Genomic DNA, 17,138 nt, shown 5'->3' with positions numbered 1-17,138 from the left:
TATATGTATATTTTTAAATTACTGGTATTATTTAAAAATCTTCTATGCAATGATGATATTTATATAATCCTTATATAATCCTATCTTAAAAGCCTCTTTTCGTTGAGTACTTCGGTTCCGAGAAAATAAAGTATTAAAATATTAAAGTATTAAAAGTTTTCGGAGTCGCTGATTTCGAATTCAAACCCAAAATTTGAAAAATCAAAATGGTTGAGCCATAGGGCGGACAAAAATATTACAGCAATGTTAAAAATCCTTCGATTTTAACAAAATGTAGTTCGGGGAGCAAAAAATGTTCGAGATCGCTGATGCCGAATTCGAATTAAAATTTAAAAATAAAAAATAGCTGAACCAATATGGCAAAGAAAATGTTATGGAAATGGTAAAAGTCTTCCAATTTTTCCGAAATATGTTAGAGGGTCTTTGGGGGTCACTAATTTCGAATTCGAATACAAAATTAGAAAATTCAAAATGACTGACCAATATGGCGGACGGAAATGTTATGAAAATGTTTGAAGTCTTCCGATTTTAGCGAAATGTAGCATAGCAGAGAACTGTCATCAAAACTGCTATAAACAATCAGCATGACACATTTTCTGCAAGTGTCGTGCTAAATCCAAATATTAAAAAAGTAATAAAAAAATATGAAGCGGCCAGAATTCTGTTAAAAAATTTGAAATATAGCAGACAGAAATATGCAAATTATAAAAGTCTGCCAATTTTCGCAAAATGTAGCATTAAAAGATTTATGGAATCACCGATTCCAAATTCAAACACAAAATTAAAAAATTAAAAATGGCTGAACCAATATAATAGACAAAAATGCTAAAAATTGTTCGATTCCGGCGAAATGTAGCGTTAAAAAGTTTATGAATTAGCGGATTCCAAAACCGAATTTTTGCTATCATTGATACGGAATCTGAGTTTAAAGTTTAAAAATTCACTGAATCAATATAGAGGACAAAGTTGTTATAACTTCAAATTTGAGAATAAAAATAGCTGAACCAATATGACGGACGAAAGTGCTAAAAGTCTTTCAATTTCGGCGAAATGTAACATTGAAGGGTTTTCATAGACGTGGATTTCAATTTCTAACTTAAAATTTGGAATTAAGAAATGCCTGATCCAATATGGTGGATGTAAAAGGTTTTGAGATACGTTGATTCCGATTAAAAATTTAAAATTTAAAGGGAAAAATAATTAATATTTTTTGTCTGTTTTCAAAATTTGCAGTATAAAAGGTCATCGATTGAAATGTCTTGAAATTAAATGATTTTCTTTCGTCACGAAAAACCATTTATAATAATTAAAATGCCATTTCGTTAGGGATTCATGTCAATTTAATATGAACCATATCGTATAAATATAGTTTGTAAGAATCAAGATAAACCTTAAGGTTGTAAGAATCTTAAGGTTTATCTTAATTCTTAAAGATTAGTCTATACGATATGGTTCATATTAAATTGACATGAATCCCTAACGAAATGGCATTTTAATTATTATAAATGGTCTTTTGTGATGGAAGAAAATCATTTAATTAAAAGGATTGCTTTAGGTAGCGCGTGTTTGTAATGGCTATTAATTAAAACGTAAGATATACATATATTTAAAAACTATTTTATACATATATGTATAAGCAAAGTATAACAAATTTTCTATTTGTTGAATATGTTGAAATATGTTGAAACTCCAAAATATAGCTTCTGATAAGTTCTGGTAAGAATTCCGTCGAATGATTTATCGCAAATGACAATTCGAATTTATTGATCGCTCTTTTACCGCTTACCGATTAATCGGTTTCTCAATTATTCTGATGAGATAAAAAAAACTTTATACGATAGAGTGCACAAAGCGCTGGTGTCGCAAATCAACCGCAATATCGCGAAAAGAATATAACGTCTTAAGTTTCCATTTATATATATATATATATATATATATATATATAATTGTTATGCCAATCTACCGTAAAAAATAAATAACGATCTCCAATACCAACCGGGTAACATTGATCGTAATGAGGACGAAAACGCGACGAGGTTCCGTTTCGTTCCGTTCAAGTACTCGAAGTAAACACGAAGCGGAGGCGCCGTGCTCGCACAACCTCATGCGTGTGCTTGCTGGTTGCCTGGCACTCGCGAGTCGTTCGTTTAACGTCATAAGAATTCCTCCTCGAGCGACAGGGCGAGAGGTGGAGAGAGTTAACAGCCAAGACTCCGTGTCTGTTGGCATCGCGTCGCGTCGCGTCTGCTCGAATCCCGAGAGGTGGCCGAACCACCGAACGACGGCGGCGGTATTCGCGTTTGTTGTCGCCGCAGGACGCTCAGACGTCAGAGACGCTTTAATGTGCATGGGGCGAGTGCGGGTGCGGGGCATGCTCGTAGCGGGTGCAGATGGTCGCGGTAGTCGCCGCGGCGTCGGCGGCAAAACTGCGGCAACTGCGCTCGCGTCAACAAAATGTCAAACCAGTCAAACGTCAGCTCGCTGTCCGAGCGACTCGTCGTGAACGGTGAGAGGAGCAGGAGCAGCGTCAACGCTGCTGGTGCCGCCACCGGCGCTGTCAGTGGCAACGGCGGTTGCCGCGGGGTAAGAGGAGTAGGAAAGGGCAATTGCGTGGGTGGTGGAAGTGTCTTTGATTCTTACAATAGTGCCGATTCTTGTGTCAGTCACATCAGTGCCGGTAGTAATAAGAATAATAATAATACTACTGATATCATTGGTAACGGCGGCGTACTCGTTGTTACCGGCGGCGTCATCGGTGGCGCCGCGGACGGTCTCCGCGACGTGACGTTGTCCGACGCCTTCCGCGACACGACGCCAGTGAATTTCTGCCGCGAGACGACAGTACCGCGTACCTGCAGCGGCGACTGTCGTTGTTGTACTTACGCTGTCGACGCGTTATTATCCTCGGTGACAGGAGCGACGACGTGCCTGGCCAACGGTGGCGGGGTCGACGTCGCCGCCAATGACGACGACGACGACAACGACGACGACGACGACGACGACGACGTCGCAACGTCGATCAACTATCGTGAGATTACATTGAGCAGCGCTGGAACCAGGACGACGACGACGACGACGACGACGCCGCTGCTGCTGGACGCCGGTAGCGTCAACGCGAGAACGATCAACAGAAGTAGGAGCGGAAACAGTAACAACTCTACAAACGCCGCTGCCGTCGTCATTGTTGACGTCGCGCCGTCGTTTCACGACGTCGACGACGACGACGACGACGACGACGACGACGACGACGACGACGAAGAAGAAGACGAAGAAGAAGACGAGGACGACGAGGACGACGAGGACGACGACGACGACGACGACGACGACGAAGAAGAAGAAGAAGAAGACGAGGACCGTCGCCGCTATCACGATCGCGGCAAGATGGTCGCGGCGATGAACGAGCACCTGTCGAACGCTACGACGACGACAACATCATCACCACCGGCGGTGGCAAACGCCATCCGCAACACCATCGCGATGTCATCATCGTCATCCTCATCATCGTCATCATCATTGTCGTCGTCGTCGTCGTCTTCAGTATCGTCGGCTATGATGACAGCGACTACCACAAATGCCGGCGGCAATCCTTCCGTCACGATGATGACGATGAGCAGTGTCGGGAGCGGTGCTAATGGTAACAATAACAACGCCGGCGGCGGTGGCTGCACCAGCGCTCGCAACCAAGAATTCCAGGACATGGACGGCGACGGCAAGAGCACCAGCGGCAACACCGCTGCCGCCGGTATCCATAGTTTTCCATGTGATTTCGATCATATGTATGCCAGCATGACCGACGGTGCTGCGCCGGCTGCCGCCGCGGCCACCGCGGCCACCGCTCTCGGCGTCAGTCCGCTGCGCGGCAATGAGCCTCGTCACAATGATCTCACCGAGGTCAAACACCTCAAGGAGCTGCTGTTGCTCCACCTCGACCTCATCCAGCAGCAGTCCGAGCAGATCGTCACCAAGGACAAACTCCTCGCCGCGCTACGTCAGGAAAATGAGACGGTACGCGAAAAGTCTCTTCTTTCGCAAGCTGTCGGAGAAAATAAGAATTCTCTCTAGTTGTCGATTTATATCGAGATAGTGGAAATTCTTCTGTCTGTATGTATAGAAAGGGATTTTCTCATTTTTGAATTTGACGTTTCAAATGGATCTTTACAGTCTATCTACTGTATGCGATTCTTTTACGTAAACTTGTGCCTTTTCGGTAATTTAATTTAATTGTGTGATGACGTTGACATTAGATAAACAGAAAAATGTTTAGATCTACCTGATTCTCCCAAGTTTCTTTTTACGATCGCAGAATCGAACCGATTGATAATGAATGCTTTTTTGAATGCACCTACCTCATATAATATCACTCGATGTTTATATTATCGTAAATATCGTAAGTCGCGAGAAATCTTTCAATCTCCGCAAATGTGATCGCTTTAATCTCAAGTCGCGAAAGATGCGAAATGAGGTGAAGTGAGTGGCGATGAGTCATCGATCGAGTTTTCAATTCAAATCCCAATTCGTCCTCCAATCCCGTTCACCGACCGTCTAATTTTTGCGTAAGCATCCGCGACAATTGCGTCATGTGTACTCGAAAAAGGCTCCAAAACGCCGAGACAGCGATTCCGAGGTGAAACCAAAGGATTTCCGATGAAAAACGCGTTCGCGAGAATCGCGTGAAATTTGGAGCAAAGTGAAACTCCGATTCGCGAAATAGCTCCTTTCTTAAAGTGTTACGTTTCGCAGCTGCTTCCGAAATAGAGATATGCATTGAAATTAATATTTGTTACAATTCATAATCTTACGCCAGAGAGAGAAAATCTTGAGTAGACGTCAACGCAACTTCGAGCGTTGGTCCTCTTTCGCTCGCTCGCTCTCTCGGCTCTCTTCGCGATCGTTGTCGAGAAATAAGAAAAAGGTCCGAGCGCCACCCTAACCTGAGTACGTCGTGCGTCTTCCCGTTCGCGGTTCGCCAATCCCGCTCTTTTTCTGGCTACGGAACGCCTTACGGCTGCGGATCGGCGACGAATTTGGCACCATTTTGTAAAAACGCGCTGTACGCGCACAATTGCACCGCACACGGCGCACATGCGATCCAGGCCGCGAGTGTCAATTCCCGCCTTTCCCCTCTCGCTGCCTTGCACAACCTGCCTAACCTAAATGTACCACGCGGGGAACAGGTTGACCGTGAAGGTCAACTTGCGCGGTGTCAACACGTGGTGGCGCTACTTCCGCATTGAGACCGCGCGCGAGATTGGTAGAGGGAGAAAGAGAGAGAATGCATGTGAGAATGTGAGTGCAGGACGAGTGTGAGAGACGAGCAAGATTTCCTCCGTGGGAGTGACGACGTTCTCGGTGTTTTTCGCGATTTGAAAATGACAGTTGAATCGAAGGGGTAACCGCGATCGCGTGATGCCACAAAGTAAGTAAAATCTTCGCCGTGGAGTCGGTGCGGAACGATCCCGTTTCTCGAGCTGTGTCCAGTAGGCGATACGTATTTCGTCGTTTCGTCAACGGCACGAATGACAGGGCGCCAGTCTATCAAATTAACCTCCCTTGCCGCAAAGTCGCGAGAGTAACGACATCCAGATCCCCAAGTAAATTAAGATGATTTGCGAGGAGAGAAAGATAATGTACAGACGGGTGCACACGAGAAGTGTAAATAAATATTTGTATACGAAAACGATTGACGCGTTAAGGTATTGTGCCAATGATGAAATGATGTTTTGACTTGTCTGTTGCAGCTGAAGCTACGTTTGGAACGTATGGAAAGGCGTGTGAACCTTCAAAAACTGAGATCTGAATGTAGCGAGAATTCTACCGGTTCTGAGCATTTAGGCGCCTGCTCGCCCACCAGTGTCAATTCAGTGAATGTACCTTCGACCAGCGAACTACATAGAAATGTTCAATGCGAGAGTACCAACAGTAGCAACATCTTGCACGAGAGCTTTAAGATACGTCTAAACACTAGTGGCGGTATCACTACTGTTAAACAAGAACCACACGATAATCAAATTAAATTGGAAGTCAAACAAGAGCCTAATAACGAGGCGAGGTTTGAATGGGAAGAGAAAAAAAAGAGACGATCTGATCCAACACCCTTGTCTACAGGTAGTAAAAAGAAAAGGGGTCTCTCTTGTTCATCTACTGTTAGTAATGACGGAGTGCAAGAAAAGATATTGGGTCAGACATTGCACGAAACCAGTAGAAAGAGCGACAGGAAGTCGAAATCTCTTGTGAAAAAAGAATCCTTTCTCACGACAGAGGAACATTATTATACAGCTGTAGGAGATCCAACTTATACATTAAATATGAAACAGTTTAGTCCAGTAGATACAAGTAATTCATTAGAAGTTCCAAATTGGAGAGTAAAGGTATATACAAGTTGTTATACAATGGAGGGAACCGAGAATTTGGACGATGAAATTTTTAATAAGAGACATTTGAAATTAGAGAACGATGAAAGGAGGCGAAAGCGATGGGATGTACAAAGGATAAGGTTTGTAAAATTTGCTCACAATCTCTTTAAAAACTTAAAATATAATATGACTTACATATTTTCTTATATTATTAGGGAACAAAGGCATATAGAAAAGTTGAAGCAACGACAAGAACGTCAAAATCATCAAGCTACGTGTTATAATACAAATCATACTGGTCCTTGTCCATCGTCCATGGAGGAGGAAATCATAACTTCCTTGTGGCCTGATATAGAACAAATTCAAAGTATCCAAGTAGATCTTCATTTGCCAGTAACTGCATTTGGCGCACCTATTCCTAGTTTTACTCCATGGTAAAAAAAAATCTATTTTTTAAATATACAGATTTTAGATAGTATTATATTAAGTACTTATTAACATAATCTTTATCTTTCAGTGAATTCTCTTTACCCTGGTCGAATATAACGCGAATAAAGTGTCGACGTCCTAAACGTTCAACAAGTAGAAGAAAATCTACAAGTAGAAGAAAAGTTTAAGAGATATAAATTTTTATAAAATTGGACAGAACTGATTTTATTGGTACCGTCAGTTTTAAACTCTTGAAAATATTACTGCTCCCTCTCACGCCATAATTGAAACAGCGTTTTTCGTTGCAGGGGCACCAAAGATATTTTTATTGACTTTTTAAACACATGCGATATAATATAGTTTATCTATTTTTTCTACATTTTTTTATTTAAGTAAATTCGTCGTCAATATTTGTTTGATACATCTATTCTATATTTTGTACTCGGTGTTGGTCATTTTATTTATATAACTATGAATAGATATCACATACCATAACGAAGTATCCATCCGGCATATTGAACATTTTTCAACTCCAGACTAGATTTTTGTTTCATTTTCAGTGAGTTGACAATATTGATATTTGCAAAACTTTTTTACTGCTTCAATTATATGGAGTACTTTATATTACTTTTGTAATTAAACACATTCTTTGTTATTAATTATTAAAAAATCATTAACTACCATGTATGTTAATACTATACACTTGATAAAAATACATTGTAAGACAAAGCGGAAGAAAATACAATGAATTTTTAAATTTTGTGTAGCTCCTTTTGATATTTTATAAATTCTGCATTTCTTAATAATTTAAAACTTAACATCATAATGGTACATATTCTTGAAAAATTAAGCATTGCCGCCGAATTGCGTTTGATTAACTTCCAAAATTGACAGTACAAATGTATAGAATGTTTCAGAAAATACGCGCTTCCTCAAACAAATTTTTTGACAAAATTAACATTTCCTTCATGAAAATTTGATGGCCTAATGAAATAATTTGCATGAACTTTTCATAAAGGAAACATTAACGTCAAGAAAATTTGTAACTAAAAGAAACTGGATCGTCTTTTGATACAATCTGTATGCTGTACACCTATTGGATTACTAATAAGATTAATATAAAGCAACATAAGCGACATCGATATTGTTATATCATCTGCTATTTTTGCTCCCAAGCATGTTGAACGCTGAACATTAAAATCCGAGAAATATAAGCGGAGAAGAAGAGACATCGTAAACAATTGTAAAATCATTGATATCGCGAGTAATAGTTCAATTTTACTGATCTGAGACACAAGGTTCTTTAACACGATTTTAGTACAATTTAGTTCGATTAAATTTAACTATACTGACATGGTGCGTATTATATATTTAATAAATAAAATTGTATGTAAATTTTTCATTCGTGGTATCTTTAAATATTGATGCATTTGTTGACAATTATTTTGCAGTTCTGTCATACATATATATACAGGGTATTCCGTAAAAATCGGAACAACGCTTAAAGGGAGATTTTTAAGGTCATTTTAAGACGAAAATTCTAATATCAAAGTGCCGAGGGGAAAATATTTCTTTTAATATAATAAATATTAATAATTTGAAATATTTATAAGAGGCAATAATTAGCTTTCATTTTTAGCATTTTGTGTCGTTATTCAAACGCGCAAATTTTAGGCGGTATAATTTGCTAACTTGAAATGCTTATAGTTAAAAACCTGTTATAGTCTCAATATTTTGATTCCGGTCTTTACAGAACAACCTGTATATGTATATATATGTATATCACATTTGATCGGAGATGATTTCTCATAATTTCGATTTTATTTGTGAAAATAAAGTAGTCTTACGAATGTAACGGATCGACGTAAATAATAATTTGAGCAGATGCCAACATTATTTTCGCATATTCAATCTGCCGAATATCAAATAATTTTTTATATATGGTGTCTGATCCATAATAATTTGTCTCGGATGAATAAAGATAAAAATTGTATATATTTTTCCTTAGAGATAGATTTTTTACGTTTTATTTTTAAGATGTATATATAGGGTGTCCCATTTGAAAGGATCCACCTCAAATATCACAGAAATTGAAAAATGTTTTAGACAAAAGTTTTTTTACTTTAAGGGGAACATAATATTAATTTGGATGACGTTGTCAAGGCAAGGTCCATCTTATGTTCTTCTTGAACTAAAACACAGTATTTCTGAGATATTTGAATGGATCCTTTTAAATGGGACACCCCGTTCTGTAAAATAATATATTAACCGTCCATGAAAACTATTAGAATTTCATGAACAAAACAGCATTTGATGCTACGATACGACGAATGTAATTATCAATATCTTGTAAATGACAATTTTTTTAGCTGTGGAATTATTAAGTTCTTAGTACATACATCTATAAATATATACGACACATAAATATATATGCTTTATGAGAAAAAGAATATATAAATTATTATTTTTTAATGTATATGCGTCAACAGAGAGAATTTTGTTACGTCGGCAGATGTACTGTGTGTCAAAAGTTGTATGAAAGTTTCTAAGAAGGACGTAGGGAGAACTAGGTTCTCCAATGTCACATTCGCCTTAAACGTCCTATTATGTAATATAACATCGAGTACATTTTAGAAATAAAAAAGGACATTGAATTAATGGCTCTGTTCGATGTATACAAATTCCCTAATTTAGATTTTAATTCATCTTTAAAGCTTGCGCGTGCGAATGCAATGAAACGAGAATCGACGATGATGAGATATAGACTTCACTTACTGTGAGTTTATGCTCTACATATCTTTATCAAGAAGTAAGAAAATTATCGATAAATAAAAATTATTTTTCAAGAAGAGTGAAGAGTGAGATAATATGTAAAAAGAAAATTATTTAGGAAATAAATTATTCAGAGGAAAAAATAAATAAATCAGTTATCCTGCGTATTAAGGTCCACTAAGGATCGGTTGAAAAGCGTTCTGGATGATGGCATCTCAAAAGCATTTTCTGTGCACGATAAACGGTCCTAGTTCGTCGTATTCCTGCCTAGAAATCCACATCTGCTGAAACGTACTGAGACTAGCGAGGATCGAGCCGCCGATCCACACAGAGTATTTTCTTTCAGGCGGCGCAATTACTTTGATCTTCATGGTTGGTGGCGCCAGCTTCGCTATCTCTATCTGCATCCGATCGGCGATGCCCGGATACATGGTAGTGCCGCCCGAAAGCACCAAATTAGCGTACAAATCCTTACGGATGTCGACGTCGCACTTCATGATCGAATTATACGTCGTCTCGTGTATGCCGCAAGATTCCATGCCCAATATACTTGGCCGAAACATTGCTTCCGGGCAACGGAAACGCTCGCTACCGATTGTTATGACCTGGAATCAAACCGTTATCCGTTACTTCTTCGTCCACTGACCGCGTGGCTAGCCAACCCATGACGAGTTAACACTCACTCGACGCAAATGCGCGCGATTAATGCTAATGAGCGTACACTCCCATTATTGTAGTACTCATTACATTCATACTACAATCTATCTGTATTTCTTTGTATCTATAATTCAGACGTCACTTTTAAGTCATCGTAAATTAAAATTAGCTTTATAATAAAGTTAATAGCCTAATTAAAAATTTCCAGGTTTTTTTCAAAAGATGTTAGATTTTTGAAATCGTAATTTCTTTCTTAATAAAAAATCTAGTTATTACTGAAACATTTTCGTATGCGTTGATTACATGAGAACGTTGCATTCGTAAAACGAATCAAATAACGCATTACCTGGCCATCCGGTAATTCATAGCTCTTTTCTAGGTCGTTTGCAGTCTCTATATCACAATGAAAGTCTAAGGCAACGTAACACAGCTTCTCCTTGATGTCACGCACGATTTCACGCTCAGCGGTAGTTGTAAAGGTGTAGCCTCTTTCGGTCAGAATTTTCATCAGGTAATCTGTTAAGTCGCGGCCAGCTAGATCCAAGCGTAAAATCGCATGAGGTAAAGCGTATCCTGAAGAAAAAGAAAAAAAAATTATTGCAACATTAAACATCATACAACAATTAATATTGATTCTCTTTAAATCGCACGACATTAATGACTATATCATGGGAAATCGAAGTGAATAAATAGGAATATACCTTCGTAAATCGGCACTGTATGAGACACTCCATCACCGCTGTCCAGCACTATGCCAGTCGTACGTCCTGACGCATATAAAGAAAGGACAGCTTGAATGGCAACATACATAGCTGGAGTGTTGAAGGTCTCAAACATGATCTGCGTCATTTTCTCGCGGTTGGCCTTGGGGTTTAGGGGAGCCTCCGTCAACAAAACGGGATGCTCCTCTGGCGCGACTCTTAATTCATTGTAGAATGTATGATGCCAGATCTTCTCCATGTCGTCCCAATTAGTAACAACACCGTGCTCTATAGGATATTTAACAGTGAGCACTCCCCGTTTACTCTGCGCCTCGTCACCTACGTAACTGTCCTTTTGTCCCATGCCGACCATAATTCCCTAAAAATATTCATGATTAGAATATGTTTAATTATACAGATTTATATAATACATCTATCAGATCACATCTATATTTTTTGTACCTGATATCGGGGTCTTCCAACAATAGAGGGAAACACAGCTCGAGGAGCATCATCTCCGGCAAATCCGGCTTTACACATTCCAGATCCATTGTCAATTACCAACGCAGCTACGTCGTCGTCACACATTTTAAAATAATATTAAGCAAGTGATTTTACAGCAATATATCAAAACAGGATACGAATTGTTTTTATAGCAAAATAAATAAATAGGACAACTGAGAGACTAGATGGTAGAACGTTCTCGCGTAACATTAGCTTCTGAAGCATTGCGTTTCTTCCTAGAAGAGTTGCTTTATATGAGCTCCCCTCCTTCCGCTCACAGATCCACGCACACATCTGTCTCTTTTTATGTGATGACCAGAAACGAATAACATTTTAAATAGGCTCAATACTATCATATTTCCTTTAATAGATATAATTAATAGATATAGAAACATTTTCGCTTATTGTTAAAAAAAAAAGATTTACAAATAGACTGATTTTGATAAAATTTGTTTATAAATTCGTAAATTACATAGTGAATGTATTAATAACGAAAATATAATTTGTAAATATAATATATAGCTTTTAACATAGTTATATAACGTAGCTTTTAACATTTAAAATAACGTGCGCATAAATGATACGAATAAAAATATTTATAAGTTTAACGATATATTTCACTTAGAAGTATAGTATAACAGAAGTATAATATAACAGAATACATACGAAGATTACAATTGTGGCTTGTCATCAACATATGTCACAACATATTATGTAAAATAAAATTCAACATTCCTTTCGTTCATTTTTTACTTTTAGAAATATATGTATATTTCAAAGAAATATATATATATATATTTTAAATAAAAGATAATTGCTCCTTAATATATGCCAATTATAACTGGCAGCTACTGTTTATAGTGTTATCCTCAATAAATGCGTGAAGTTCTCGTGATAATTAGAGCATATATTTTTCTGCGTTCTTGCATTGATCTCTCTGCAAATCTATACTAAACTGCAATCTTTTTAGACATAACACGTAAGGAATGTAATGAATTTCATTTGCAAAAATTTTCCAAGCGAACAAATTTTATTAAAAAATAAAATACTTTCTATCATTAAAATCTATTTAAAGATGGATTTCTAAATAGCAAGTAAAATGAATCAAGCTAACAAGATTCTATAATTCAATCATAGAACATAACTATTATTCGTTCAATAAGTTCTCTCCATATATGTCATAGATTGACAAAATTAAATAAAAAATGAAGGAAGTAAGGGAAGCTCATAAAATTAACGGGCTAAAAAGTCTTAATTGTTCTAAATTGTCTCCCATAAATGTGTGCACTTTTTAAAAATAGATAATCGAAGTGCTCGCGGTTTCATGAAATACATTTAAGAAATAATGTTACATATTTTTAGAAGAATATGATATAATTTAATATATTGGCCCTTCAATAGTTTTGTTATCAATTTTTACTATGCTATAGAATTATTCAATCAATTAATTTATACTATCAATTTATAACATTGGATATACATATATATCAGTTTTTATATTCACATATAACGCAAATTTGACTGCTGTTATTCTCATTCACATCACTTCTAGATAACAAGCTTTATTACTTTAAGAATACTTTACAAACCAATGTGCATTACAGAGAATCACTGTTCCATAGACTGATCGCCCACTAGAGCGATCTTTATATATAATTGCTGTATTATACTCCTTAATTAACTGCTCGACTAATGATATTAATTAGGCTGTGAAATTAAGTATCCAGTTCAGTCTGAAATTTTTGCATAAACCACTTTTGATATTTTAATAATGTATTATATAATGCTATATAAATATAATATAGTGAAAAGGCCACATATAAACAATTCGCGCAATCAATATATGAAATATGTGATTACGATTAGATAAGCAATATCTTTTGTAGCTAGATGCATGTACACATACACACACACACACGCGCGCGCGCGCGCGCATATCAATTAACATGCAAAATGCACGTCAGAGTATATGTATATACATATTCGAAGAAATTAAGTAAAATAAATGAAATAAACATGAACACATTTTAAAGAATCACATATTTAAAGAATGAAATAATCAAAGAACATATTGTACTATGGAAATAAAATCTTTTTTTATTTCTAATATTTAATTTTTAATATTCTTTTTAATTATTCTGACATGCGCTTCCATGCAAATTATATATATATATATATATATATATATATATATATATATATTAAATTTTATCTTTATATACAAATACTGCACAAAAAACAGTATTCCAAGATATGGATTTTCTTTATAAAGTAATAATATTTTGTAATAAGAATAAATTAGAAAGTATCAATTGCCAACATTATCATTATAACAGTCTTAAAAGTTTTACTTATCCCAGAGTCCAACTTCTTTCATACGCGTTTGAAAATATTTTTCCAAAGCATTGGCACAACGGTAATATTCAGTGTCAGGACTATTATACAATCTACAGTTAGTGAAAATCCGTAACATGTCTGCTATAAATAATCTCTTTATTACATAGTATCCCGAATTCAAGCGATCTTGCATCGTCTTGAGATCTATAACACGAATAAATATATTTCATTACATTGGGGTTTCTTGTATTCGGTTGGCTTCTTTCAAATAATGAGACCAGGTAAATACATTTACAATATACAAGATTTTAAACAATAAAATATATGGACAATTTTCTTAAACTTACCCATAGGATATTTTATGTGGTCATAGTAATCTGGTACATCATTTTTATCTACAGGTTTCAAAAAAGGCCACGCTGTGCTGTGTTTTTTCACACTATTCAGAACACCATTTAATGTATTACATAGAGAATCTGGAACTTCTAAATTCGTATCCATTGATTCTGGACCTTGCATTCCTTTCGTCACACCTCTCGTTCTGGTTTGAGCACAACTTTTCCATCCGGTTTCATGAATTCCTGGAATACACTCGATGGGGATTCCCCTTAAACCCTCCTTAAAACATGTTAAGCCGGGATGCACTTTCTGTATTTCTTGGTGTCTCTGGTGAATCAGCTTTTTCACTATTTCCTTCTGTTTCCTGATAACTGCCGTAAATTCAGTATATACAATTTTTGGATTTAGCTCGCAATGCATTAATGTCGCTCCTACGTAATATTTAATGTATCCCTGATGCACCGACTTCGGCAGTTTTATATCTTTGCTAAATCCCTGTTTCTTAAAGTATCCAATAGCAAAGTCATCCGCGAATGTAAGAAAATGCAGTATGTTGTTCTTAATGTGATAATCTTTCAACATATTCATTAAGTGCGTTCCGTAGCCTTTTACTTGCTCATGGCTCGTAACAGCGCAAAATACTATTTCTGTAAATCCTTGAGTTGGAAACATACAAAAACAAATCCCACCAATTGGACGACCGTCCTTTATCAAGGCTAGCGTTTTATGCTTTCTGTAGGACAAAGAATATTATTGAATACATTCGTAAAAGTATGTAAAAGTATTTAGCATTGATACTAAATTCTCGTTACTCACGGATCAAAAACAAGTTGAGTAATGTATTCTTTGGGCGTTCTTGGTAATTGATGACTGAATACATCTTGTAGCCCTATTAACCAAAGCATAGTTTGTTTAGACACTGGCCGTGTCAGGCTATTTCCGACTACATGAAATTCTATTATCTTTTTACTTTCTTCCATCTTAGCAGTTTCGTCCCGTGGCACGTTCGGTGGAAATACTGCATCAGAACCAGACATATAATTAGTGTCATTAATAGATGCTACAATTTCAGCAATGGTCTCATCTGGCAGATCCTCAAAAGTATCTTCATTTTTTCGCCTTTTTGCCTCAAGGCGTCCCTCAGCATTAGGACGTTTCTCCTGGATTTTTTTAATTCCAGGACTAATATTTATTGTTGTAAAATTGTCTTTCTCATTTGGAGTGACAGTAACTTTTTCAAATTCTCCCGTTTTTCTTGCTTGATGAGCTTTTGATTCCAGGGCAGTTTGAAAGGGAGAAGGTGGAATTTGTTTAAATTCAGGATCCCAAATGGGAGAATTGTCAGAATAAATTTCTACTTCTAACGATGACAAAAACCTTGAATATAAAATATGATAATTTAATTTGATATTTACAAGTTATGTGTATAAGAAATAAAAAAGATACTTAGACATACTTGGGAAGATGTGTTGAAATTAAAACTCCATTCTCCGTTGCTGCAAGTTTATCTCTTCCATTATTACATATATCCATTAATTTTCTGCAAACTGATCTAAATACAGCTTGTAATAAAGTTTTCCCAAAAATCAAACGAATGTCATAATGTGGTAAGGAGTCACAAAATGCAGGTACATGACAAAAAACAAGCCAGCGGGTATAATTAGTTTTATAAGCAGGAGTCTCATCTGCATTAAATGTTAATCGTCTGGTACTAGGTCCTTCAAAATTCAAAAAATTCAGGCAGTATAAAAACAACCTTGCCATGTCATACACAATCTGCCATTTTCTCCATGGCAAATGACTAATTTTATACAAAACAAAGTTCGTTACTGCTTTCGCTATATTAGGTCTTTCAAAGGGAGGTTGCCCTAACGGGCCTTCCACGGTTGGCTTTGTCATAGAGAAGATACAATTTCTCAACAATTTGTACAAATAAATATATACTTTCTTAGTATCAGGATCTACTTCCCTGTGCGTACATGCAAAAATATTGTCAGCATCGATAGCCATTCCCAATAATCGATTGATTTCCTCGTCAGACTGAACTGGTAAATGTTTGATATGATTTTCTAAAGGATGAGTACACATCTTGCATGGATCGAAAAAATTTATAACAGGCTGTTGTATCTCGCCCTTTGCTGATTTTATAATTGGTTGAGCATTTTTCCAGCCTGTACATTTACATTCCTCTGCTTGACAAGCACTGTAATTCGCAAGCTTCAACAGTTTCTTTTCTTGTGGCCAGTTGTATGTTTGCTGCTTGCGTTGATGTATTCTTTGGAGATTACTTGTGCGATTTACTTGAGCCTGCGGCTTAGCTGAATTTGCATCCTTGGTACTTTCTTGTTGTAGATTACTGCTGGCAGATTGTCCAGTCTCTTCCGAGGAAGCGGTTGCATGAGAATTGATGTCTTCGGATGCCATTCTACAAAAAATCATTATAATATTCATGTTATGGATTGAACAAGTTGTACTTGTGTACGAATTAGTCATATCGTATCATAATCGTAATAATTTTTTGGACAATTTACATGAACTTATACACACATTAAAAAGTTCGTTTTAAAGTACAAGGAAATTAAATCGCAATTTTATATGAATCGAATTAATTATACGTTTCTACTCTCAGTGACATTTATACTCAACTATTCAATAATGATATTGTGATTTAAATAAACGATATCCGCAGAACTTTTATGCCGTTATAAACCGTTAGCATTCTCTACGATTCTCTACAATTTCTTGTGTTATTATTATATCGATATATAGGACAGATTAGGTTAGGTTATATGAACTCTCCCTCCCAATGCCTCCTACATTCTGTTACATTTATGCTTCATCAAGAAACATAAATAGCGATATAACGCATGTCCACGCAATGACTAATTGTTTTTTTTGGAAATAATAATAATATATACCGGAAGATGATGGCTATCGTATGAACTTTAAAGTATTCTTTCAATCTTTGCCATATGGATTTAAATTTGTGGCTGTGTGATTTAAATTCTCTCTAATATAAACGAATTTCTGTGAAATCTGAATTTTT

At 36.6% G+C, this 17,138-nt stretch overlaps 3 protein-coding genes across 5 annotated transcripts; 1 reads left to right on the top strand and 2 right to left on the bottom strand.

The window, feature by feature from the left end:
• The first annotated feature begins 2,046 nt into the window (after nt 1-2,046).
• LOC105146849 (uncharacterized) lies at nt 2,047-7,223 on the top strand. Its single transcript, XM_087404505.1, has 4 exons — nt 2,047-4,005; nt 5,739-6,493; nt 6,569-6,787; nt 6,871-7,223. The coding sequence occupies exons 1-4, from the start codon at nt 2,455-2,457 to the stop codon at nt 6,968-6,970; spliced, it is 2,625 nt and encodes an 874-aa protein (XP_087260631.1). The 5' UTR covers nt 2,047-2,454; the 3' UTR covers nt 6,971-7,223.
• A 2,340-nt stretch (nt 7,224-9,563) lies between these two features.
• On the bottom strand, nt 9,564-11,755 carry LOC105146850 (actin 403). The gene is made up of 4 exons (XM_011057416.2): nt 11,375-11,755; nt 10,913-11,291; nt 10,558-10,784; nt 9,564-10,159 (listed from the first exon to the last, which is right to left on the bottom strand). The coding sequence occupies exons 1-4, from the start codon at nt 11,498-11,500 to the stop codon at nt 9,770-9,772; spliced, it is 1,122 nt and encodes a 373-aa protein (XP_011055718.1). The 5' UTR covers nt 11,501-11,755; the 3' UTR covers nt 9,564-9,769.
• Nucleotides 11,756-12,962: 1,207 nt separating this feature from the next.
• Nucleotides 12,963-16,931, bottom strand: LOC105146845 (histone acetyltransferase KAT2A). 3 transcript variants are annotated; one of them, XM_087416771.1, is made up of 5 exons: nt 16,739-16,931; nt 15,549-16,517; nt 14,909-15,469; nt 14,101-14,825; nt 12,963-13,957 (listed from the first exon to the last, which is right to left on the bottom strand). In XM_087416771.1, the coding sequence occupies exons 2-5, from the start codon at nt 16,514-16,516 to the stop codon at nt 13,764-13,766; spliced, it is 2,448 nt and encodes an 815-aa protein (XP_087272897.1). In that variant the 5' UTR covers nt 16,517; nt 16,739-16,931; the 3' UTR covers nt 12,963-13,763. The 3 variants fall into 3 exon arrangements, with proteins under 3 accessions (XP_087272897.1, XP_087270494.1, XP_087266515.1); XM_087414368.1 differs by having other exon boundaries at nt 16,624-16,927; XM_087410389.1 differs by lacking the exon at nt 16,739-16,931 and having other exon boundaries at nt 15,549-16,546.
• Nucleotides 16,932-17,138: the final 207 nt, after the last annotated feature.

The sequence above is a fragment of the Acromyrmex echinatior genome, chromosome 1 (genome assembly GCF_024713525.1).
Source record: "Acromyrmex echinatior isolate Ae372 chromosome 1, ASM2471352v2, whole genome shotgun sequence".
Lineage (NCBI taxonomy): Eukaryota > Metazoa > Arthropoda > Insecta > Hymenoptera > Formicidae > Acromyrmex > Acromyrmex echinatior.
The sequence above is the reverse complement of the archived record's forward strand: the minus strand, read 5'-3'. Positions and strand labels throughout refer to the sequence as shown.